Below are 24,816 nucleotides of genomic sequence, written 5' to 3' on the forward strand. Positions count from 1 at the left end.
ATGTGTGTCTTGTAATATAACAAGAGGATATAGAGGAGGCATAGCCTACCTACTTTAAACGTATTGAAATTAACAAGACATCTTTGAGTAAACTTCGAGTGCCGAGTGTCCTGGTTTTGGGTAATCAAAATACGGTCTCCCTACTGTTACTGGTATGACGCCCGTGCCGCTTTATTTACGTCAGCAAAGACTCCAAGGCTTCTACACCAACACGGACGGACAAGTCTGTCACGTGACACTCAGAGAAACACTCCACGCGCTGAAAAAAAAAATGATGCAACAACGTAAGACACTTGCGTGGATCATGTGATCTCACAAAACTCCCTCCAGACATTGGAGAGCTCAGCGGTTGACACATTATTAAACCGCCCTTCTCCAGCTGAGTGTCACATCCTGTAGTCCATTCATAAACTCAGCGGCAAGGCCACGACAAAAGGCCTCGCGACGCGCGTCGGGGAGAGGGGGAGACGTGTAGATTATCATGTCGTTTACCCGAGTGGCTATTATTATACTAGGAAAGGGCCAGAGCAATGACAATAGCGGCAGTCTCGAGCTTTCCAAAACGGGGTCCCGTCCGGTCCTGACCTGAGTGAGGTCACGTACGTCACGCACGCGGTGCCACATTGATGATAGAGCGCGCCCTCTCTCTCACCTCATTACGGGCGCCAAATAAACGCGTCAAATTAATGTCAGACCAAAGGACTGGGACGCGACAATTTGGCATCCTAAATTGGTTTTAGCCTATAAGAGTTGTCATGGGGAACTTAATGAATAAGGAGCTTTGTTTGTCCCCTTCTAAAAGAACCCACAAATTTCAAACCCAACATGAAGCTTATAATAGGCTAGGTTGTTCTTCCGTCTTTTAAAAAGTAAAACTGCAAGGAATTTGAAGAGTTAGATTTGAAGAGAGAACTAGCCTACAAGTAGGCATACTTTCATTTTTCTTTATTTATTTATTATTTTTTTAATTAATTAATTAATTAATTTATTTATTTATTTATTTTTGTAGTGAATGAATGGCATGATCCAGAAGTTGATTTGTTCAAATGAGTTGAATGGCTGGTTTAACTATAAGACCATTTTTTTTTTTATGGGGCCGTTTGGGGGGATTTTTACAATAATAACTGTAAATAGGCTTCAATATATTGCTAGTAGCTACACACACACACACACACACACACACACACACACACACACACACACACACACACAGTTGCAATCATATTGCAAATACAATGTAAATAGCCTAGTTTAAGGGTGATCATTTCAAAATAACACGTGCATTCCTGCTGAGTTGCTTGATTGAATCTATGGAGACACCTTATTATTGTTATACGCATATGATTCTTCTGGGGTTGTATACACACTTTTACCCCCACCATTATGTACATTGTGTTCTGATATAAATAGTGACGCATTTTACGCGCTGTGTTCAAGGAAACACCACAGCCTGGATCTCCACCAGCCAATTGGAGTGGAGGGGGATCATTTAAGAAATCATTGATATTGCCAATGCGTCAAACACGAGCGTGTCAGCGGGACCCGGTGCGCGTATAAATACCGCGAGGCGACCCGGAGTGAGCTAGTCATTTAGAAGAGCGCAAAGACAGCGAGGAACTCCACATTTCACTTCAGCCGATATTTATTTATTTATCTATTTATTCTGAGCCTTGCTTTGGGATGAACAGACTGCTTCTGAACTTTTTCTGGGTGGCAGCATTCAGCGCACTCCTTTCAGCGCCGGGGCTCCGCGCTTCTCCAGTGGTTGGCCAGGAACCTATTCGCTGCGCCCCGTGCTCCCCGGAGCGGCAGGCCGAGTGTCCTGCGGTGGATGCCGGCTGTGAGGAGGTGCTTCGAGAGCCCGGCTGCGGCTGCTGCCTCGCCTGCGCGCTGAAGAGAGGGGACTTGTGCGGGATCTACACTGCGCCCTGCGGCTCGGGGCTCCGCTGCTTGCCGAAACCCGGAGAAGCCCGACCCCTGCATGCTCTCACCCGAGGACAGGCGGTGTGCACTGCAACCCCCGAGCCTGACCAGAGCCAAAGCGACACAGCGCCAGGTAGCCCAGCGTCTCATATACTGCACTAGTATTAGCCGGCCATCCAAACAGTAGCTAGACCATTGCAGCTGTCGATGATTCAACCGCTGACGAGATTTCATCAGCACTAACAAACCAGTTGGATGTTTAAAATATTTAGATAATCGATATTTATTTTAGCGAATAGGCCTAGGCTATAGCTTGGCTTTCAAGAGGTCGACGGTTTAAAATCAATCAAAATAATTACACTATCTAGCTAACATTGCTCATAAAGGTTCCCCAAAGGCGCGTGATTGGTCGAGTAAACCTCAATAAAAAATAAATAAATAAAAAGTTTTATGACATGTAAATCTATAAAGAAAATTATGTTACAAATGTTACAAATGTTGACTCATCATAATGTAACGTTAGCCTACTTAGCCTACTTGCCGACCGAATCTAATATGAATAGAGTATTCGTGAGCGACGCTCCGTTGTCATAGTTACCTCCTCTGCTAAAGGGAACGCAAGTCTGCGACTTCAGTTCTTTTAGCGCCTAATTTGAAGACAGGTGGACGTAGACCTAAGTGCTATGACTTATTTATCAGCTTTTTACATAAACGTTTGAAAACCCAATTAAATGTAGCCTATCGGTAGAAACAATTAAGAATTATTTTTTTTTATACACAATTCAATCTGGGTAATCACTCACCAATAATGCTCACCATGCTTTTTCTTTCAGATCATCCCGAAACTCTTAACGGGGCACCGGCAGTGAATGAAGGCAGCTCAGCGGTCTTCGTGACCGGGCACGGCAAACCCTTCGACCCACGGGTCATCACCGCTAAAGAGAGCATGAAGGCCAAAGTCAACGCAATACGCAAGAAACTGGTGGAGCAGGTGAGTTTCAGGCACCTCAGTTTTATACATGTCCCAAAGAAATGCGTAAAGGTTTTAGCTAGATATAAAACGAGACTCCGTTACCATGTGCTGCCGCAAGAGGGCAGTAGAGGGTTTCTTGAATTTATCTATAGGCACATGGGGCAAAGCTGAGTCTGTTTATTTGGGAATCATGGATTGATGCCTTTTTTTCGAGCTAATAATTCAAATAATAAAAGAGCTAATAAAAATAATTAAAATGTGGATTATTTTAATTTAAATAGCCTATTTGTATAAGTAGTAATTGTAATAATTTGTAGTAAAATATTACTTACCACCAAATAAAAGTTTAGAAATATTTTTAAAAAAATGTCTAAATGTTCATATTTTCTCTCTCCAGGGTCCTTGTCATATTGAGCTCCAGACAGCCCTTGACAAGATCACCAAATCACAGCAGAAACTGGGAGACAAAATGAACAGATTCTACCTTCCAAATTGTGACAAACACGGTCTATACAAAGTCAAACAGGTAAGCAGAGTCTTGTGTCCAAATATTACTGAAACCAAACCAACGAGTCCTGATTTCACATTGAGAGTTTGTGTTTGTTTGCATATAAAGCTTAATGTGTGATATTCAACAACACGATGATATTCGTGTGATGGCCGAGTGTTAGAACAACACTCGACTGAGAACTAGGCTGTGCTTGCAAGCTTGTGTTTCTAGAGAATGAAATAACCCATCTCACTCTCTCTGTCTGGTTTCCCCCGCAGTGTGAATCGTCTCTGGATGGTCAGAGGGGGAAGTGTTGGTGTGTGTCATCCTGGAATGGGAAGAAGATTCCTGGATCAAGTGACCTGCCAGCAGATGCCGAGTGTCCTGAGGAACTCAACCACTGATCTGTCACACACACACACACACACACACACACACACAGCTCAACCACTGATCTCTCTCACACGCATACCAACACATGTAATACCACTGAATTTTATCATTATATTTTTAAAAAATATTTTAGTATTTATTTATTTCTAGTGTGGTATTTAATTCAGGTACACTGTTTTTGATTGGTAAATTCCCTGAACTCTCCAAAAAAAAAAAAAAAGGAAAAGAAAATCTATTTTTCTGTAAAGAAAATATGTATTTTACATGAAGTACCCATACTTATTTATTTGAACTGAATGTATTCATTTCGATATCTGGATAAGAATATTTATTCCTTATGCCTTATACATATTTTTGTATGGTGTAAATCTGTATATTTGGTGTATATAGATTACTATGTCTCTTATTTTAAACGTCCTCAAGACTTGCTTTGTTGGTAAGGAATGAAATGGGAAAAAGCACTGCATGACCAAACCTCTTTGTCACTGTCCGTACATCGCCATATTTTTATACTATATGTTTTGTTTTTCTATTATTTTATTGCAGTCTTAATGTATTTGTCAATCATAGGTGATTTGTGTTGTCTACATACTGTGGTCCATTTATTTTTATGAAATTTTGTTTTTGCGATGCAATGTCTACACTGAGGAAAAGAGATTCAGACGTTGCTTCACTCCAAAGCATTTGCTTGTGTGTATAACGTATTTTTCATGGTTTGTAATTATTATAAGTCATTGTGGGTATATAGAAAAAGAACTATTTAATAAATCATCTTTAAAAGAACAGAGTGTCAGTCATTTAAACTAGCCCTCAGGTCAGACGAGGAGCTGTGGTCAATCAAACTCAATTAGCAAAGTCAGGACAAAACAACAACACGTGAGCATAATGGGAAACCTGTTAACAAAACCACACACACACAAAATCTCCTTTTCTATCTCTCCGTTTCTCATGCCAAGCTTGATTATGTTCAGTCTTGTCTATATTTAAAACTGCCTGGAGGCAGAACCGTGTATGTGTGCACATATGTGTGTCCTTATCGTGGTAATCTCAAATGGAGCGGACTAACTTTAGCTCAGTATTCTGGGGAACCGGGTTTCCACTCTCTACGGTGCATTTGACCTGTGCTGTGTTTGTGCTGCTCCCCATTTGCCAGATAACCAGCCTCTGTGGCACCACACTTTACACCTTTATCTCATTTTTGTAAACCGCAGGAGACAAACCCCACTTGAGTAAATGATTTGATTGGAACCAAACAAACACAATGTGCGAGTATTAGTAATGCTGCATGCATTGTAACACATTTCTTGTGGTTTTACAATTTGGGTTGGGGGGGTCCAGAGTATTTGACCTCATATGAGCAATTTCATTTCATGAATTGTGGCATCACAGCTTCTTTTTTGAGAATTGGCTGCGCTGACATGGCTCGGACAAACGAATAACTATGCTAATGTGAATGGGGTCTCTGTGTGTAGATTTGAGAAGTAATGACCTGTGTGGGGCTCAAGCTAAAGTGTGAAATGAAGCGGTTCAAAGATGTTGACCCTGTTACACGTGAGATTTTAAATTTCCATTGCCCCCTCGGGACTGTGTTTTACTAATGACAGAATTACTGTAGCTAATGTGAAAGAACCATTGTCTTTGAAACTCTTAACAGTGACACTAGCCACCTTATCTAAATGAACGAATAACACTAAAAGCAAATCAGAACTACATTATAAAAAATTAATCTGCTTTATCTAATCAATATAATTGTGGCAACAGATTACAAGCAATATTTTTAAATAAATTTAACAAATTAGAATTGAGTAATAATTGATCAAATTATTCCTTAAAATTTAACCAGCAATTAACAAAAATATCTCACTAACAGACAGACGTCAAAGATTAATTAAGAACTCTTTATTTTATATTGCCAACATTGAAGACACCTGATGTTAACAAGCAGAATCACTGAAGGAGAAAACCATCATTTTAAAACAAACCTAAAACAAACACCGATCACCATAATGGTGACTTAAATTGATGTTTTTTTTTTTGGTTATTGTTGTAAGTTTGACTCATTTTAAATGGTTGGATTTAATTTGATTAATTATTACTCAATTGTTACATTTAATTAATAATATTGCTTGCTTTTTTGATTAGATAAAGCATATTCATTTTTACAGTGCATATAAACCTCTGTCTTAGGGTTTAGTTCACCCAAGGGTCATTTATGATCCTTATGGCATTCCAAATCTGTATATTCTGTGAAACACAAAAGATTTTTTGAAGGACTGCTTTTGTCTATAGAATGGACAAAATGAAAGAATATGACAGAATTTTCATTTTAGAGTGAACAATCTCTAATATTTTGTAGAAGCTGTGAAATTACAATCTGTCATCCTGTAAATAAAAATAGCGTTTACATTTTTTATTCAAAAAAAGAAGGCATTAAATACAAATTATATTTGAACAAAAACATTTCCTTTCTTGAAGAAAGTGATAGCTGTATAATTTCTAGTTTAGTAACATAAAAAGCTTTTTAAAGAATCAAAATTATTTTAAATGAAAAAAAAAAAAAAAGAGCAAATACCCGTGAACGGAGGGATCTTTAAAAGTGACGTGCGGGTGAATGACCCTGGCATTGCACAGAATGAGGGTGGCAAGCTTTCTTGAAGATCAACTAGCTTGAAAATTGACCATGATGTTCTTTGAAACAAAAGCTTGGCCTCAGCTTTATTTAACCTTAGCGTTCACTTTACGTTCGCTTAGTTTAGCTTAGGTTAGCTAAAGTTAAGCTTCGATTTAGCTTAATTCATACCATAGAAGGCCTACACATGACCTGAAGATTTAAACTAAAGAGTTTTACAGAACATGATTCGAGGACAGCATCATTGCTTAGCTAACAAAAGACACCTACTACTCAGAACTGTCGATAAACAACAAATCTGAAACAAAAATCAAAGTCTTTAGTGATTATATTCCCCAAAATATGCTGAGTTCTATGTTTTCACTACTGTGCAATCAACGGGTCACTGGATTGTTCTCAAAGACATATAGTTTGGATCAGCTTATATTTCTTTCTTGGATAAATAATCTTTTTAGCATAAAGTTCACATGCCTTTTTAGACATTTAGCTGGCCTGAAACAAAATATATTCATATAAAAAAGACAAGACACAATTACAAGTTAAGGAAGGGCTAATAGCTTAGCACACTCATACACTCTTTCCCCATAATCAAGTCAGATAAGGTGTAGCACCAAACATTTTTGTTTGTCTTTTGTTTAGCTGTTTGTGAGGGGGTGAGCTTTCTTCCGAAGCTATGCTAATAAGCTAACGTGTGGGCTACCTCTCTGGCACCCTCCACCTTTCAAGTCTTTTCTCAGGAGGTCAGTTTTGAGACAGCAACACAAGCCCAGGTGGTTAGCCTGTAGCTTTCCTACTGGGGTTGAATATCGATATTCAGAGAGACAGAGAGCGAAAAAACCCGCATCATTTAGCAACACAATTCTGCACGGGTTTCATTAAGGCGTTGATTTCAAAAACTGCCATGGCTACACCGATTTCGGTAACTCAGGGCACTGTAGCGTTATGGTTACATTCAAACCCATAAAAAAAAGAAGACGTCGCGCAGGATACATGCTTTCAGCAAATGCCTAGAAATGTGAAGGACAATGATAATCAGCGTTTGGAGTAACAATCTTATATTCAAAGTGCTTCATGATGTTTTGAAAGTGAGATAATGCCCGTGTGGATATATTTAAGGGGCATATCAATGCTGTCCTGACGACACAAGCAAACAGCTCTGCGTCCCATGTAAGATAATATATAACTGGGCAAGTATGTCCTGGTATAGAATCGTTTACAATTGGATTTTTTTTTTTATCACGTGATCAAAATGTTGGCCATACTAACAGGTTGAAGGACATGTTCAGGAGAGGCCAAAGTGCATGAAGTGCTTGTGCTTCAGATGGAGTCTATGGCTAGAGCCGCCTAGTGCCACTGAGCATGCCCAGTTTAAACGACCCTACACCAGGAGGGCGGAAGCAGGAAGTGGGACTAAGAGAGAGTCGCTGATAGTCACGGCAGATATCAATACACGCTACAGCAAAAGAGAGAGACTTTCTATGCACACGGAACAAGTACACAACATCCCTCACATGCACAAGGGAACCTATCCTCTGACTTAGCGTGCCTTACTGAAATTTGCTTGCACTTTTTGATTATGTTCACACTTCCCTCTCGGGAGACAGTCCAAAAACAGAAGACATGACACTCTCTCTGTTTCCTCCTCTCGTTCTCCCCACTCTCCTGGAGTGTAAAGTGAGTTGCTGGTCACGTGAGTCCATGCCTCAGCATGCAAGTGGGAGGTCAGCTTTGGGACAGCACTTTTGAATCTGTATTCATGTAGTTCTTCAGGGGAGATATCCCTCTTTGTCTCCCTGTTTCCACCGCTCGGCCTCTCTCTCCTCTTCACTTCGACTCCATGTTATAGCACTGGAGTTTCTCCTTTCCTTCAAGGCCGGGTATAGACTGTCCGTACTTGTCCACGCACCAGCAGTGACCTCTTCTGCGCCCTTTGGATGGACGGCACTGCGGGGAGAGTGGGTGAGACAGGAAGAGAAATGCATAACCATATGATATTTGGACGAGTATATGCAAAACAGACAACGTGCTCCAAATGGAAGAGACAGTGGCATAAACACACATTTCTCATTGCATCGCACTTAGGTGAGAGAGAGTAACACGAATACTAGAGCCAGAGAGAGAAAGAGGGAGAGAGATTGTGGTAAAGGAATGCCAGAGGGGATTCAAGGGGAAGTATATGAGCAGTAGAGAGACAGAGCAAGTGAAATATTTTAACTTATTGAAACATTTTTCAGGGCACAATTGTTCTTGAAACTCAATTGTCATTTGCGGCTAATATACACCTATCAATATTTTAATTGATAGTGTGGCTGGAATTATAGAAAAGAAAAGAAATTTACAGTGTATTTAGTCTAATGATGATACATTGTAACTCACATCACAGTAAATTAAAGAAGTAAAAAATGTTGAAATGTTCACGTTTTCAGTTCGCCTTCCGTTAGCAGCCCGAAATATTCTTGGCTATTTATGCATACGCTAGGGTGTGCAACATAAATTAGAAGGAACTTGATTTTTGTTTGTTTTTGTTTTTTTGCCCAGACATAACAAGAGACAGACCAACAATAGACTAGTTGTACAAAGTACAAAGAAAATGTTTTGCTCATAACTTCTTGAGAGAAATAACAGACACTGGTCAACACAATATTACTGTTGAATCCCATGTGTTCGGCTATGTATTGCATACGATTGTAGAGTTTGCATCAAAACTTATTTTAGTCTACTAGCTTAGTATAGCAATAGCTTTACTAGTTAAGAAAAGATTTTTGAATAGATACGATATATCCTGATAACACGCTATTTTTGATCAGACACCATGCCTAACTATCAAATCACTTAAAGACATTTTAAACAAAAAACTAAAGATTTCTGTTTGTGGAGATGAGCAATTTTGTAAATTTACTCGCTGATATGGATCAGAAAGCCCTCAAGCAGCCTGGTTGTTTTATTTTTTATAAAACATTAATCTAAATTTAACTTCATTTAAAAAAAAAAAAAAGAATAGGGTATAACCATTAAAAGTTTTAAAATAACTAACATTGAAAATCAGAACATGCTTATCCTATGAGTGAGTATTATGTCTCTGTCTGTTTCTCTGTTTCGCTGTTTTCTCTCCTTTGGCTGTGAGTTGGAGACATGTGCAAGTCAAACATCACATCTAAGTTGGAAGAATGCAGACCTGTCATTCACAGTGAGTGTGTGTTATGAGAAAAAAGAAAAATCAATGCATCAAAAAAGTCTATGGTTCAGGGGTATTTAATGGATACAGTGAGGTATACACACACAAGCACACAATGATGAAAAATGATGTGTGTACGTCTCTTGTTTGCATTTGCTGATTATTTATATGCAAGTTGACAACTTGTACATATCAAAATTCATAAACATACACACACGACCCAGTTTTGCTTTTAAGAGAGGCTTAAAGGGATAGTTCACTTTGAAATTAATTTTTGATATGTTTTAGCTTACCTCAAGGGCATCCAATATGAAGGCGTCTTTGTTTCCACAGTATTAAGGCACGGGCGCTTCAATATGTGCAAGCGCGCCGGAAAGCCCCGGAAGTGATCTCTTGCGTGGTTGCGGAAAAAAAAATCAACGTTGACTGTTGATATATCGAAATCGTCTTCCATTGCAATTTCCTGTATATCTAAATATGTTTAGATCTTCACAGTGAAGGGTAACACTTCTGAAATCTCTGTGTAAACAATGAGTGACGTACACGCGCGAGAGATCACTTCCGACGCTTTCGGCGCACTTGCGCAGATAGAAGCGCCCTCGCCCTCAGAGTACTTGGACGTGGCTGTGGTTACAAGAGATTAAAACGATATAAATACTGTTCGTATTCTCACACAAACCGCTCGTTTTGTGTCTTAGGCCATCAATGTGTACTTACATTTACGAGTCATTAAATCATGTTTCATTTTGAGTTCTCTGTGCATGCTCTTTGAGGTGGACCCCATAAATCTCCATTATATGACTGACAGACAAGAACGGTTTGATCTAAAAATTTAAAAAATTGAAAATACTCTGGAAACAAAGACACCTACATCTTGGATGCCCTTGTGGTGAGCTAAACATATATCAAAAATTAATTTCTAAGTGAACTATCCCTTTAAAGGCCTCTGTCAGGCTTCCGCTGATGAAATTGTGATTTTGTGTTCATAAAAACAGTTGAAAGTTAGAGAAATTTGACCAAGCTAAAATATTTGCCATGGACCGTTAAAGAGTTGCAGGAACTATTTTAGGAAACTGGCATTGACTCAAAGTCATCTGGAGCTTATTATACTACACAGGCAAAACAAACACACAGGCAAAACAAACACACACACACACACACACACACACACATCCTCGGGTGGTATATTCATCAGAACAAATCTATTCTTTCAGACATGAGGGAAACAGGAGGTGACAAATAAGAAATAAAAGAATGAAAGAAATATAAAAAGACATTGTGCAAGCAAGGAGTGGATGAGTCAGAGAGAGAGAAAGAAAGAGAGTGAAAAAGAGATCAAAAGCATTTTTTTAAATTGAAAGAGTACCAAATTAAAATACCTCAAGCAGAACAAGAGCAGTCTGGGAATGAAACCTGGCCTCTACAAGGGGCTGCTTCAAATGTTACACTCATCCTTTCAATCTCAATTGTCTCTGCACTCACTTCATGGTTTTGCTATAGCAAATCTTTGTATTTTCCTACATGAGTATCATATCACTTTCAAAAGGCTATTTAATTGTTTGGTTTATAAGTTTAATCTGCGTGTGAGCGAAAATAGTAAGAATGAGTGTACAGGAAACCAGTGTTTAATGTGTAAATTATGAAGTCCAGGGACAAGGACTGGTGATGGATCTGTCCGGTTTGAGGGGATGTGCTCACAGAATACAAATTAAAAACGTACATTATAACGCTTTTGCTTATAAATGTATATTGGGTACAAAAGTAAATTTACGTTTTTAAAAACAAAATATTGCACATATTGTTACTGCACCATTATATATATATATAGACCACATTTGATTATTCATGATTATGTGATTATTAATGTGATTATTAGTCGTTACATCAATTTGTTTTTTTTTGTTTGTTTTTTTTTTTTTGCAGGGGCATATGTGGTGGCGGGATTCACTAAAATATGTGCTGGATCCAATTCCAGAGGAGGTGGATCCAGATCCTACTTGTTCCGGCACAAATTCAGCCCTGCAGGAAACTTCTTGGTGCTAAGCTGCTATGGATCATGGGAATGTTCCATTCAGACTGTGCAGGCACATGAGATGCTTTCTGTCTGATGTAAGGGGGACTAATAATGACTAAAGCAAGGTATTTTATTGTACCAGGCAATACAAGTGATAATTAAAGTGACAGTGATTTTGTCCAACCTAGACGCAACGAATGCAGTGATCAACAAGACAATTTGTTGGACAAGCAGTTTCTATTCATTAAATCTCTCATCACAAACATAATTAATATAACGAAAAATATTCTGATTGGCTGTGATTGTGACGTGTCACATTTTCACTTTCAATATGAACTTACAAATGATTTGTTGTTGGAAACTTTACATCTTATTAAACCTGATGTAATACTCTAAACCCACTTTATTGATTACTGATTACTACAGTATGTCTATAGTATGTGTGTGTGTGTATCAGAGAAAGACAGAGGTATATTTAGGGTGTGGAGCACATCACTGTCAGCGTGGTGTTTTATGGAGGTTGCAACACAACGGACCTGTGTGAGTGTGTATGTGAGAGAGGGAGAAAGAGAGCATGTGTATGTCTGTTTGTCTGACTGCGTATGAATATATATACAGTATATACAGTATATATATGTGTGTGTGTGTGTGTGTGTTTGTGTGTGTCACAAAGCAAGCCTCAGTTAGCGCTGGCCCATAATGATGCCCTTATGGGCAGCAGGAAGGCGGAAGGGCATTAAAAGCAGCCACAGGGTAAACACAGACTCATAAAACACACACACACACACACACACACACACACACACACACACATACACAATATGTGAATGTAAAAACTTCATGTGAATAAGAACTGTGTTTTTTCTTCTTTGCCAGACTTGCTTGTGTGTGTTCTTGTGTGTTTGTGTCTGTTAGGTTGTATGTTGTTTGGGACAGATGCTGCCACTGGAGTACATGATCATTACATAGTCATTTTAGTGCAACTGCAAGAGCAGAAACTACAAATAACTACAAGTATGTATTTAAATCAACGTAGCCTCAAGTCAGAATGAGAGGGAATTGATAGTTCGGGAAGGCCTATCTTGGAAAAGCCTACGTCTTTGTGAAATGTAAATATATGTATTTGTATTTGGTGTATGGGTGACTGAATCTGTGTATTGGTATTTGCATGAGAGCGAGTGCACTCTGGATCATTCCCAGCATGCCTGGCATTCTCTTCCAGTCTCTCACCCCGCATCACTGAGATCCTATTCAGCGTGAGAGCTTAAGTGGACTGCTTGGCTCTGGGTGAGCCAGAAGAGCCAGCAGATCAGGGGGCCGAGCAAAGCTTCGGTACAGTAACATGGGTGAGAGATGCGTCTGGATTGGGACGGGTGGAGGGGGGTGAGGTTGGCGGCAATGGGGCCGGCATGCCTGGCCTCTGCTAACACACTGAGCCAATTCATATAATCAAGGCTAAAATTAGCACGGATTGGACTCTGCCCTCCACGAGAACGGCCTTCAGACACACATACCCCCACATACATACACAAGCGCTCCCATTACAGATCTTATTCCGGGGAGTGTAGGGACCCCTAGGCACCCAGGACATCTACAGTTCACTTGTGTGAGTATGTATGCACAGGGGTATGTGCATGTTTGTTTTTGATGCCCAAATAAAAATTAATGACTGCGATCTCAGGGTTGACCAAGACTCAGGCTTCGGCTCAAACCACCACGATGGAAGCAAAGCAATTTCAGTTGCAGTCAATAGGAGGGCAATCTGATCAGCTTGATCTTAATCAGGCACAGTCTCATGTGTGGACGCAGGCTGTCATGCAGATGTTCCTCTATTATTAACAGAGATCCAAGCGAAGGGGTTTGATCTAACCAAATAAACTAGGCTATATTTATGCATGCCAGATCCAGGAGAGGATGTGGCATGGTTTAGATTTATGATGTTGTTTGTGCTCAAGTATACGGTTTGTCTTTTTGCTGGTATGTTATGTCTCCTGCTGGCGCTGTAGAACCAACTGGTTGACATCGATTACTTGATCTGTTAACCTGTCAGTGTCCTTTCTATCAGACATAAATTTTACTACAGGGGGCAGAAACCAGATTGGAAAATGTCACAAGCCTGATTTGTTACATAAATCTCACTTATGGCATTTTTTCCACTGAGTGATATGGTACAGTACAGTACAGTTTCAATTGTCAAAACTTGTGAATCATGCTAAAATACTGAACTGTACTGTACCACTTTTTTGGGATCCTTCCATTGGGGTACTTTGCACAGTACCTAAATGGTGGAGCTAGACTCCCTGCAGAAAGTTGATTGGTTGACAGATAATCGTCACTTGCGAGTGCTACAAGGGGAATTACAACACAGGAGGCACTATCTTAAATATCCAGTTGTTATAACAACACACAATGTTTTTTTCTTTTTTTTTTTTTGAGGTGGAAATGCAAGCCGGATCAGGGTTTACGGTCCCAAATCGTACTGTACTTTGCCGCTCGGTGGAAACGAGCCAGTACTGTTGCAAATCATCTGCAAGATCCTTGTCTCTCACATGGAGGGTGTGCTGAACATGTTTTTTGAGATAACAGATGATGAACCTGTTATCACTTTCTCTAATTTCTGAGATTCCAGCCCTAGAGCACAGCCATTTTTCCCATCCCCAAAAAACCCAGGGTACTTTCAATGGGTCACATGATCAATTGAACCCCTTGCGAATTGATAGTTCGGGATATTTGTGCAAATCAGTGCACTCCTACAGAGGTAGACTCAATAACCTACAGTTTAAAGCATGAAGCATCTCCTAAGCAACAGTGTTTTGCATTGATTCTAAATCTCGTCCTCTTTCCTAAGCCTTTCCTTCTTTATCTATACCTTGAACAGAGGCCACAGTGTTGTCACTAGACCTCCATGGTCACTGTGGTATCCGTCAGAGATGTTTTCCATTTAGAATAAACAACAAATAATCTATTTCCCCCAATTTTACCCAAACTCATTAGGGCCATTCAGACAAGGCCCTTTGACTCATGCTCTTAATAGAGGAGTTGCGGGTGACTCACAAATTTCCGAGAATCACATTTGCCCCCACTAACTCTCTTGTTCAGACTCACTGATGCACCCCGTCAATTAAGGAAACAACACACGCTTTCAAGAACCAACATGCACATATAAATAGGCCCCCACCCAAGCTCTCAGACTTTCCCCAATACTGTTGTGACAGTTGCCATGACAGTTACTTATCGTCATGTACAAGGATGGTGGTAGAATAATAGAGAATCTGGGCTGAATGGTTGCATGTCTGATCCCAGGTAAGGATGTCCTAAAAATAGGATTCCTACTTCCCCTTTGAGCAAGGTACTTAGCTACAAATGGGATAGGCCCTGTAATTGGTAATTAGTGTACCTGTTTTTTCTTGTAGAAACCCTTTTGGTCACAGTTTGGAATGCGGAAGCCTCTTGCGTTCAGCACATCTATGATCTTAAAAATCTTCATAACACTCTCCATCTCCCGACGACACGGACCCTTTACAAACACACACAAAGAACACGGAATTACTGGAAATATCCTACTTACAAACAAGTCAGGAGTTTGGAGATACAAACAAGAAAAATGTGAATAGTATGTACTCGACTCCAAGCTTTGTCTTAGAAATGCGTGCTGGTGAAATCATAGCTAGTGCTTACATATTCAGTTTCTCTCTTCGACTCCAGACTGAAGTTGTGAATATCTGTATGGACCTCACTGGAAACTTGATCCACTTTATAGACCTGTGTTTTCTTAATTTGATCTTTTTGGATAATCGCCAGTTTATTGGGGTGAAGCACAGGATCTTTGGGCTCTAATGGCGTCCTCAGACCTCCCTGCATGTCCCTGGAAACAACTGTTGTGTGCTGGATCGTCTCAGGCCCCCCAATGCCAGTTGCCCTGGTACTGTTGGAGATTTGTTCCTCTCCTTCCTCTTTAGGGTTATCTGAATCAAAACAGAAGTGTATTAATATGCACGTAAGACCCAACAATGATCAAAAGAAGCATTCATACAACTGCATCTTTTCACATGAAATAGAATAGCACGTGGGGGTCCAATCCCACTCCTGGAGGGCCAACATCCTGCAGAGTTTAGTTTCAACCTGGCCCAACACACTTACCTGGACGTTTCTAATTCTGCAGACCTTGACTAGCTGATTCAGATGTGTTTAATGAGGACTACTGAGACTAGATGGCTAATTCGGAATTTCCCATAGATTCCTTTAAGTTTTTAGCATAGCGGTTTTCGATTTTTTACTGGGGTTCGATTTATCAGTAATGTGTGTAACCTGCTACATATTAGGCGACTAACGGTTGTCTGTAAATATCCTCACCGTTATCCCCCCACGGTTTGGTACGCACTTTAACCGTTCATCTCAAAACTGACAACCCGTACGCATTTATAATATGGTTTGTTGAAAATAACAATGTGTAAATCAGTCAGACAGAGTTAGGCTAATCTATGTTTCTGTCGATGTATACGCATTCTGGCTTCCCGTAAACATTGTTCAATGTGAGTGCCGTATGCTTTAACATGACCAGTCATTTACGCAGTCATCTCCTGGGTGTTCATAGTGCGTGAGAGCAGGTGAGACCTGAACAGGCTGATATCTGTGTTTAAAGTCGGAGTGAAACGGAAGTTGAGATTGTCATTTTTTTCTTGTCGTGACGTATATTCGAGTGAAACAGCTTCTGAAATGTAGGGCAGGGCTTGATTTCGTGCTTCGGGAATTGATTAGATCGTTGGAGGTTGGGCGTTGCATACTCTGGCCGCACCCTTTCGCCATTCCACGTGAACGAAATAGAAGAGAGGTCGTTTCGGTGGGGGAGGGCAGGTTAATGTCTTTGATTAAAGATTAAAATGGTACATGAATTTTTAAAAAATAATAAAGTGCACAGATAAATCATTTATAATAAACACTACAGTATTACACATAAAAAGAAGTTTTGTCAAATTTGATTTCATGCCGACTTTAAACTAAACTCAATTGAGCCTTGCTAATTTGAACATTCAAGCGCAAGAAGACACGAAAGAGAACTCGCCCGCATTGTGAGAAGATTTGTGTATGCACTCATCTAAACCTTTTTTTTTTAAGAGAAGCTTCAAAATGTAGATTTGAGCTATGGATGTATAGTTTATGTTGAAGAATAAAATGCGAAAGTTCCTTCAAGTAACGTTTACCACATACCTTATTTCACTTATAAATCGAAAAACCAATATTCTAAAAATCCACTCGAAATTCCAGAGGAAACCCATGGCTAGAAAATGCCAATTCTCTTCCAGGTTTTAGGACTACAGACTGAGCAGATCTATTCTAAGATTCTTCCCTTCAGAAAGCAAACATGCGATATAAGAAGAAGCCTCACACCACTACAGTAAAGTATAAAAGCTCATATGCACAGAGAACAGAGAGACACAGAGACACAGAGAAAAGCACCAGAAGAGAAAGAGATATAGAAAGGGGGGATGGGAAAGTGAAGGAGTGAAAGTATTTATAGTGCCCTAACTTACAATCGTTATAGATGGAGGACAGACCACCTGACCCGAAACCCAGAAACCAAATACGGCAACAGGACGGAACGTTTGCCTGCCTTCACTAACATGGTCTGGTAGGATGGTCTAACCAACAAACATCACATGCTTTCCTCTCTGTGCCCAGCTGAAGCTTTACTGTGGGTGCTCACAAAATCCATTCAGTGCAAACGTGGTTTCATTGTGGTTTAAATGTCCTTTTCTCTAATCCCACACCATTCCTCAATATGTGAACCCTATACTTAGCCTACTAAATAACATTAGAGATGTATTATTAGTGCATTTGTACCAACATCCCAATTTCATTTAATTATTATTTACTCTTAACTACAAGATCCATTCCAAAAAAAGTTCACTCAAGCTCTGTCATCATATACTCATCCTCATGTCATTTAAACAAGTTTTTTTTTTTCCGTGGGAAATGTTCAGGCTGCTCTTTACCATAAAATCAAAGTGAATGGTGACCAGTTACTGTCAAACTCTAAAAATGTGATCACACTTGTGTGATGTTTCAGTATGTTTGGAAACCATTAAAAAAACAACGTATTTGCTTGTGTAGAGTCGAAAGCATAGCGCACTTGACACCAATAAGAAGCAGATAATGAACAATTTCCTCTGTTGTCCTTAAAATTGTTCAAGTTAAGTATCATGAAGGTGCAAATTTAGAACATGAGGAAACATTAACAGGATTTGAAAGCTTTTTTTTAAAGCAAATAGCAAATTAAATGTGGTTCTGTTCCTCCTAGAAAACTTGTGTATGCTTTTTTATGCACACAAATCTACTTTTACTAGACTACTTTTATTGTGCCTTTTTAAATCATGACCTTGAATTCTCCCAGACAAAATATTTGTGCTTATAAGTCACTTTGATAAGAAAATGTCGCCAATAACCTAAATGTAGAGAGCTAGCCGCCAGACACTGATTTTGCAGGAGAACTTCATCACTCTTTATTTGAGCCTTTATGCAGCCATTTATAGTGGACAAAATGTGAGCACTTGAGACACGATGTCCCAAATTGCACTCTAATCTCTGTTTTCACTAACGACATAGTCATTTCTCAAATGCAAAAGCGGTTGACCAGTAAAGGGTCCAGCGAGGAGTGCATTTGTCAGATGCCTGGCGAGAGTGCTGGGTGAAGATGAATTATGGCATTGTTTAAACATGCTGTCCTCTTGGGGTTTTACAGCTCTTGTCTGTTGAATAAATATTCAGTCTCTGGCCGTACAAAACAAAGCAGAGCTCTCGCAGGAACGAGAGACTAATAAACAGCTGGAGCAGAAGGGAAAGAGATATTTAGAAAGAAAGACAAAACGGACCATTAAATATGGAAAGTGGGAGAGAAAAACTGGGAGAGAGGGTGGTGGGACAGGATCGGCATCGAGAGATAGATGAAGGTGTCAGATGAACAAGTCACACTGAAAGATTTGAACATTGTGAACGACTGTAGAGATGAGGAAGAGTTAAGTGAAAACAGATTTTCTGTGTGTGCGTGTGTGTGTGTGTGTGTGTGTGTGTGTGTGAGTAAGTGCACACTTGTGGCACACCAAACACTCATCTGTAGCCATGGAAGCTGCACTCCAAACCAGAATTAAGCTATGCCTTCGCTGACGATGACATAACAACAACAACATCAACAACAACAACAACAACAACAACAGCAACATTAACAGCAGCTTATGCAACATAACTCGAACAAGGTATAAGAATGACCACACGTCATGACAGCTAACAACATGTGCAACAAGTTGCAGCCTGCTTCCCTTGCATGACCCACCGTCTGTCTCACATAAACAAATCAAGGACAGATGAAGAGAATGGAGGGCCATCTAATTCAGGAACTTGGAAAACATCAATATTTAACCCCAATGTAAACTTTTAGAAGTTTTTATGACTTTTCCCAGCACCTAGTGGCCCGTTTTGAGTCACTCAACCTCATGTATTTGTACAATCCCAAATGAGCAAACTATTTGTCATTCTGGTCGAAATGGGCAGAGCGTGAATGAGAGGGTAAAAAAGACGTAGACTCAGAGTTTTTTTCTTAAAAGTGTAAGTGGGTGCGCCTGGGCACACGGCAGGTAAATTTCGCTGGCGAGACCAAAGCCGCCTTTTCTGAGAAATCCGCATGTGCACAAGCACAAACAACGTCATAACTCATAACCTCATAATCTGTCTTGTCATTCAACTGTTCCCACCCAGAATCACGCTGGGCCACACTGCTACCAGACCAATCAAGCCCTGCAAAAATATCATAATTCATGTGTGGCAGAGCCATGGGGTGGAGTCACGCACACCATGGCAATGGAGCCCTGCTCTCTGGTTGGCAAAAAGTGTGTAATTACCATAAAGTGTGGTATGATGGTAAAGGAGCACTGAAAGCAGCATGGGCTCAAATGAAAGGGCAGCGGAGGGAGAAAACATGAGGTAAGGCACTACTGTAAAACAGTTGGCGCCCCCAAACTGCTTTTTAAAAGTGACTCTGGGTCCTAACAATAGCCTTTGTGTGTGTGACAATGTCATGGTTGATTGCTTCAACACACCACTGCGGCTCTGACAAATAACTAGAGAGGGTAAAAACAAATTCATTCGGGTAGCTTGACGTCAGTTATGACCAAGAACGCCATTTATTTTGGTCGTGCGGGCCCGTAGCCTTCCCTCTCTCAAGGAATTCACTTGGATGAACGCGCTTGGCTAGGCGCTGTAAGAGATGCAAAACAAAAGCTCACGACACAGGTGGTGCTAGGTACTCATCTCGCTCAGCAAGAAAAGAATTTGCTAGAAAACTCCCTGAACGCTTTGTCAGATATGCCAATCCTTTCCATTTCACTTGTATCTTAAAGCTCTCAATGGAGAGCTCAGGAGTCTCAGAGCCAGTAAACAGCTTGAGAGCATCATTCACAAAACGGTGATCTCCGCTCTTCTGCAGGGACTATATATAAACGAATGTGGCATTCTTAACGATTGGGTTGGTGAAGCCAAATTTTAGTGCGCACACAAAGATACACAGAGCTGTTTCTCTCTCCATCTCTGGCTCTCTCTCTCTCTCTCTCGAACACACACACACACACACATACACACCACACACATAAAACGGCATAGAGAAGCTGCTGTAGCACTGAACCTCGAGAACAACGGCAGTAGTGTGGGGCCGCCTCATGGTGGCTGGACTTCACGACGACTGCCTGTTAACCTGCTCAGGATGACCTACCAGTAGTTAAAACTGTCATGTTTAAAATTACAATATCTCGTCAGGCAGAAAATAACCTGTTGGGATGTATTACCAACGTAATGTGTTGAAAACATTGCAGAAAATACATATCGGGATTGTAAACAAGGGTATGGCTTATCTTGTTTGTCTGGAGTAACCCACAACCATTAACACCTTATTGTATTCTGAGAGGTGCATCAGATTTTCAGAACAGCTATAAACCAAGGAAGACGTGCTAATGTCTAAAGAGTAGGCATATGGAGGCATGATGAGAGCTGTGCTACATCTTATGGGCTGTCACAGGAGAAAGCTCCCCACCCCCTACAGTGAGAGAATGAGTGCAGCAGCATTCCCAATCGCTGAACATATTAACCATGTTACGCACAGCAGAGTAAACCCGCACTGATACATGACTGAGTAGGCTACAGAAGCCATTGGCCCCAACAGTGTGTGGACAATGCTTGTTGGGATTTATAAGACACCACACATGCACAGGCTGTGAAATTTGGGTGTCTAACACCACTAATTAAAGGGATAGTTATCTTCTGTTGAACACAAAAGAAGATATTTTGAAGAATGTCGGTAATCAAACAGTTGACGGTAGCCATTGACTTCCATAGTAGGAAAAGTAAATGGCTACTGTCATCTATCTGGTCACCAACATTCTTTAAAACATCCTCTTTTGTGTTCAACAGAAGAAATAAAGTCATACCGTACAACTGGAACAACTTAAGGGTGAGCAGGTGATGACAAATTTTTAATTTTGGGGTGAAGTAGCTCTTTAAAGATTCACTTCAGGAAAAAAAAAAGCTAGTCTTTCCTGGTCTCACATTCTGGCTAAGGCTGGGTTTATCTAAATACCAGCATGACCAAGCTCGGAGACTAAGACCAACAACCCTTTTTTTAGGCTGGTTTAAGCTGGTTTTGTGCTGTTGAACTTCACCAAAGTATTCTTTGTATTCAAATATATGTGTTAACTTACTTGCATGTATAAATATTTACAAAAGAACACTTCCGTACGCAAAAAAAGTTAGATTATAAGTGAGAATGCGCTTAAATAGACGTTTACAAAGAAATCGTCTTCCTGAAGAGGTAACCATAGCAACAGTAGGCTGCTCGAGCACTTGTCATTATTTATTATTTGATTAAACTTACATAAAATTGTAAGTTTAGGCTATATATATATATATATATATATATATAAAAAGTTGTGTTCAAAAAGTCTTTATTTTGGCAAATTACACTGAAAGATATTAAAATCGTTAAATTAATAGAACACTGCGCATACACATTGTAGCCTACGGACGGTGTGTCGCGCGGAGAGTGATGGTGCTGTGCATTATTCACAGACAAACCGTGCGCTTACCGTGTCCATGCGTTGGATTGCTGCTTTGCTTTTTGTCCGGTGCCTTCGCACACACGCCCCGTCCCTCCAACAGAGCTTGCAGAGGTTTGCTCTCCCCGGGGCGATGTTGACAGCTCAGCCCGGTACCGCAGCGCCCCGTGTACACTCCGCACGCCTGGCCCTCAGTCAGCGGGCAAGTCATGCAGCACCCGCAGCCCGGCTCCTTTACCGGCTCGGTGCAGTCCCGAGGCAACGGTTTGCACAGCACCATCGCCCCGTCGTCGCACGGCTCGCATCGGACCACAGGGCTGACGCTTTCAGCCAGCCGGGCGAATGCTGCGAGCAACGCGGTCAGGCAGAGCGCACACAGTCCCGTCATGGAGCCGAAGGGCTGAACGCGCGCACGGGGGTAGATGCGATGCGTGGGGGGGTGGGGGGGAGGGAGGGAAACGGACAGTCAGTTCACCTCACCTGGCTATAATATTATACTAAAGCCTGCTCTCGTCTCAGCATATGCTTTAGAAAAGTAGCGACGCTTTGAGTTATGCTGGTGTCACGTCGGTTTGACTAGACTGGGAAGCAAGCGGCTGGGTCTCTCCATCTGTAAGTGAGTTTAAGTGGAACTTCAGGTTTTATACAGGCAGGAACAGTGCAAGTCACTCCCACCGGTATGAATTATGTAGTCACCGGTCTCGGTCTTAAGGGACGCGCATCCTTAATGAAATCCTTCAACACAAGACAAGAGACAAGGGTGAAATAGGCTACAGGGAATCTTGCGCGCGCTTATAGACCCGTCATTGAGGTCATTGCGGGCATTTGGAAAGTCGCGCGTCGCGGTTGTAAAAGACACGAAAAGAAGACTAATTCAAATAAATTATCACGGACATCAAAAAGACATTTAGCTAACTTAGCCTATTTAATCTTTTTTCACCATATTAGCCTATGATGGTAACACATTTAATAAGGTTAATAAGTTAACATCAGTTAGCCTACCTATCTTAGATAACATGAAGAGCCCCTGCTTTTTGACTTTCTCAGTTTGTGTATAGGCTACATATAGAGTTCAGAGTACCAAACTTCACACATGTCTACAATTGTGTGGTTTTGTTTTATTAATACAGTGTATACTTTTTCTTGAAATATCTCAAAAGAATGGAAGTGGGGCACATTGTAACTGGCATTTAGCTTTAAATGCTATCTGATCTAATAAAAATACAAGACAAACTAAAATATTTTCTCAATAAAATACAACTATTGACGTTTTGATTTAAAGGCATTTTTTAATTAAAAATAAACAGAGTTTTTGAGTTTGACAACAAACACAGCAAAACAACATAGTTCAAAACATAATAATAGTTAATAATTTCTGACCATTGACTCTCAGTCTTTACATAATAAGGACACATTGTAACGCAGTGTTACAACATGCCCAACTGCACAATATAAACCCTGTCAAATAACATATTGGAGATTAAAATAATATCAGATTTGTCTAATTTAAAATAAATACCAATAATAGAGATGAAAAAAGTGCATAAGTAACAAATGAACTTATATAAATGTTCAGTGATATCTTCCAAAGATTTCAGAATTTTGGCACAATTTTTTCTATATATAGTGTTGATATGGCAACTAAACACATATATAGTGTTGTTGATATGCCAACAAAAACACACTAAGTCTGGTCATGCTATAGCATGTGTTTAAAACTGTTACAACTAGCCCATTGTGAGGCTATGCTCCCCTCTCCCCTATACTTCTACAGCATTAATTAATCTTAGTTAATATTAATTTCAACATTTACTATATTATTAAAATCAAAGGTTGTATTTGTTAGGGTTAGTTAATGCACTGTGAACTAACATTAACAAACAATAAGCTGTAACATTAGTATAGCCTATACAGTAGCAAATGTATTGCTCATTGTTAGTTCATGTTAGTAAATACATTAACTAATGTTAACTATTAACCTTATTGTAAAGTGTTACCAATACGATAATAAAAGTGTGAATTCACTTAAAAAAAAAAAATGACATTAGATATCCCCCAAAAACACTTTGAGTAAAGATTCTTTACAAAGAGAAATTTGTTGACAATAGAGCAATGGAAATATACTCAATATTTGAAAGAACACGTAATTACCTAATATTCAAAATTACTGAAAGTAACACTTTTTTGAATGGTCCCTTGATTCTGTTAACTATAAGTAACTTTGCATCTACAGGTCAGCTAACTCTCATTCGAATATTAGTAGACTGTCTGCTTAATATCTGATAACTCTTTATTTTGATGCTCCCCCAATAGACATTCTACTAACTATTGCTAACTTTGCAACTACGTCAACTTATTTGAATCCTAGCGGTATACTCTACTAATACTCTAAGGAGAGTTAGTAGACATGTAGGTGCAACCGTGCAACATTACTTATAGTCAACAGAATGTGTTGAACGGACCATCAAAATAAGCGGTCAAACGATTAATCGCATCCAAAATAAAAGTTTGTGTTCACATAATATATGTGGGTGCATTGTGTAATCATTTTATATATATAAATACATACACATGCTTGTATATATTTAAGAAATATTTTCATGAATATACTGTAGATTTATATATAATATTATATATAAATATTTTATATATAAATATTTTTTCTTAAATATACATGCATGTGTGTGTGTGTGTGTTTATATATATATACAAAATAATTATACACAGTGCATCCACATATATTATGTAAACACAAACTTTTATTTTGGATGTGATTAATCGCGATTAATATTTTGACAGCCTTAAAATAAAGTGAAACCAAAATATATTTTAACATTATGCTCTGAGAAATATGGGTTCAATTTTGAACCTGCCTCAAAAAACCTAATATAGGCTGATTAAATGGCCAGGTGAATAAAACTATTACTGAAAAAACTTTCAAAAACATTGAAACCTAACAAAACAGTGTTAGTGACCTTTACTTTTGTTCCAATATAAACACCCAAAACACTTAAAAAGCAGCCTAGACCAATTTTCACCTGTGGATATTTGAGGAACTCTCTGAACACTGCAGAATAATGTGGAAAATTCACTTTGGGTGGTCGAGCATTAGCAGTCCCATGACA

The 24,816-nt window shown here is 39.7% G+C and overlaps 2 protein-coding genes across 2 annotated transcripts; one reads left to right on the forward strand and one right to left on the reverse strand.

The window, feature by feature from the left end:
- Nucleotides 1-1,511: 1,511 nt before the first annotated feature.
- igfbp1a (insulin-like growth factor binding protein 1a) lies at nt 1,512-4,010 on the forward strand. The gene is made up of 4 exons (XM_039692535.2): nt 1,512-2,056; nt 2,757-2,914; nt 3,294-3,422; nt 3,665-4,010. Exons 1-4 carry the CDS (start codon nt 1,681-1,683, stop codon nt 3,788-3,790), a joined length of 789 nt encoding a protein of 262 aa, XP_039548469.1. The 5' UTR covers nt 1,512-1,680; the 3' UTR covers nt 3,791-4,010.
- A 172-nt stretch (nt 4,011-4,182) lies between these two features.
- igfbp3 (insulin-like growth factor binding protein 3) lies at nt 4,183-22,318 on the reverse strand. The gene is made up of 4 exons (XM_039692533.2): nt 21,722-22,318; nt 15,276-15,562; nt 14,995-15,114; nt 4,183-8,352 (listed from the first exon to the last, which is right to left on the reverse strand). Exons 1-4 carry the CDS (start codon nt 22,077-22,079, stop codon nt 8,233-8,235), a joined length of 885 nt encoding a protein of 294 aa, XP_039548467.2. The 5' UTR covers nt 22,080-22,318; the 3' UTR covers nt 4,183-8,232.
- Nucleotides 22,319-24,816: the final 2,498 nt, after the last annotated feature.

This window comes from Pimephales promelas, chromosome 13 (genome assembly GCF_988280905.1).
Source record: "Pimephales promelas chromosome 13, fPimPro1.hap1.1, whole genome shotgun sequence".
NCBI lineage: Eukaryota > Metazoa > Chordata > Actinopteri > Cypriniformes > Leuciscidae > Pimephales > Pimephales promelas.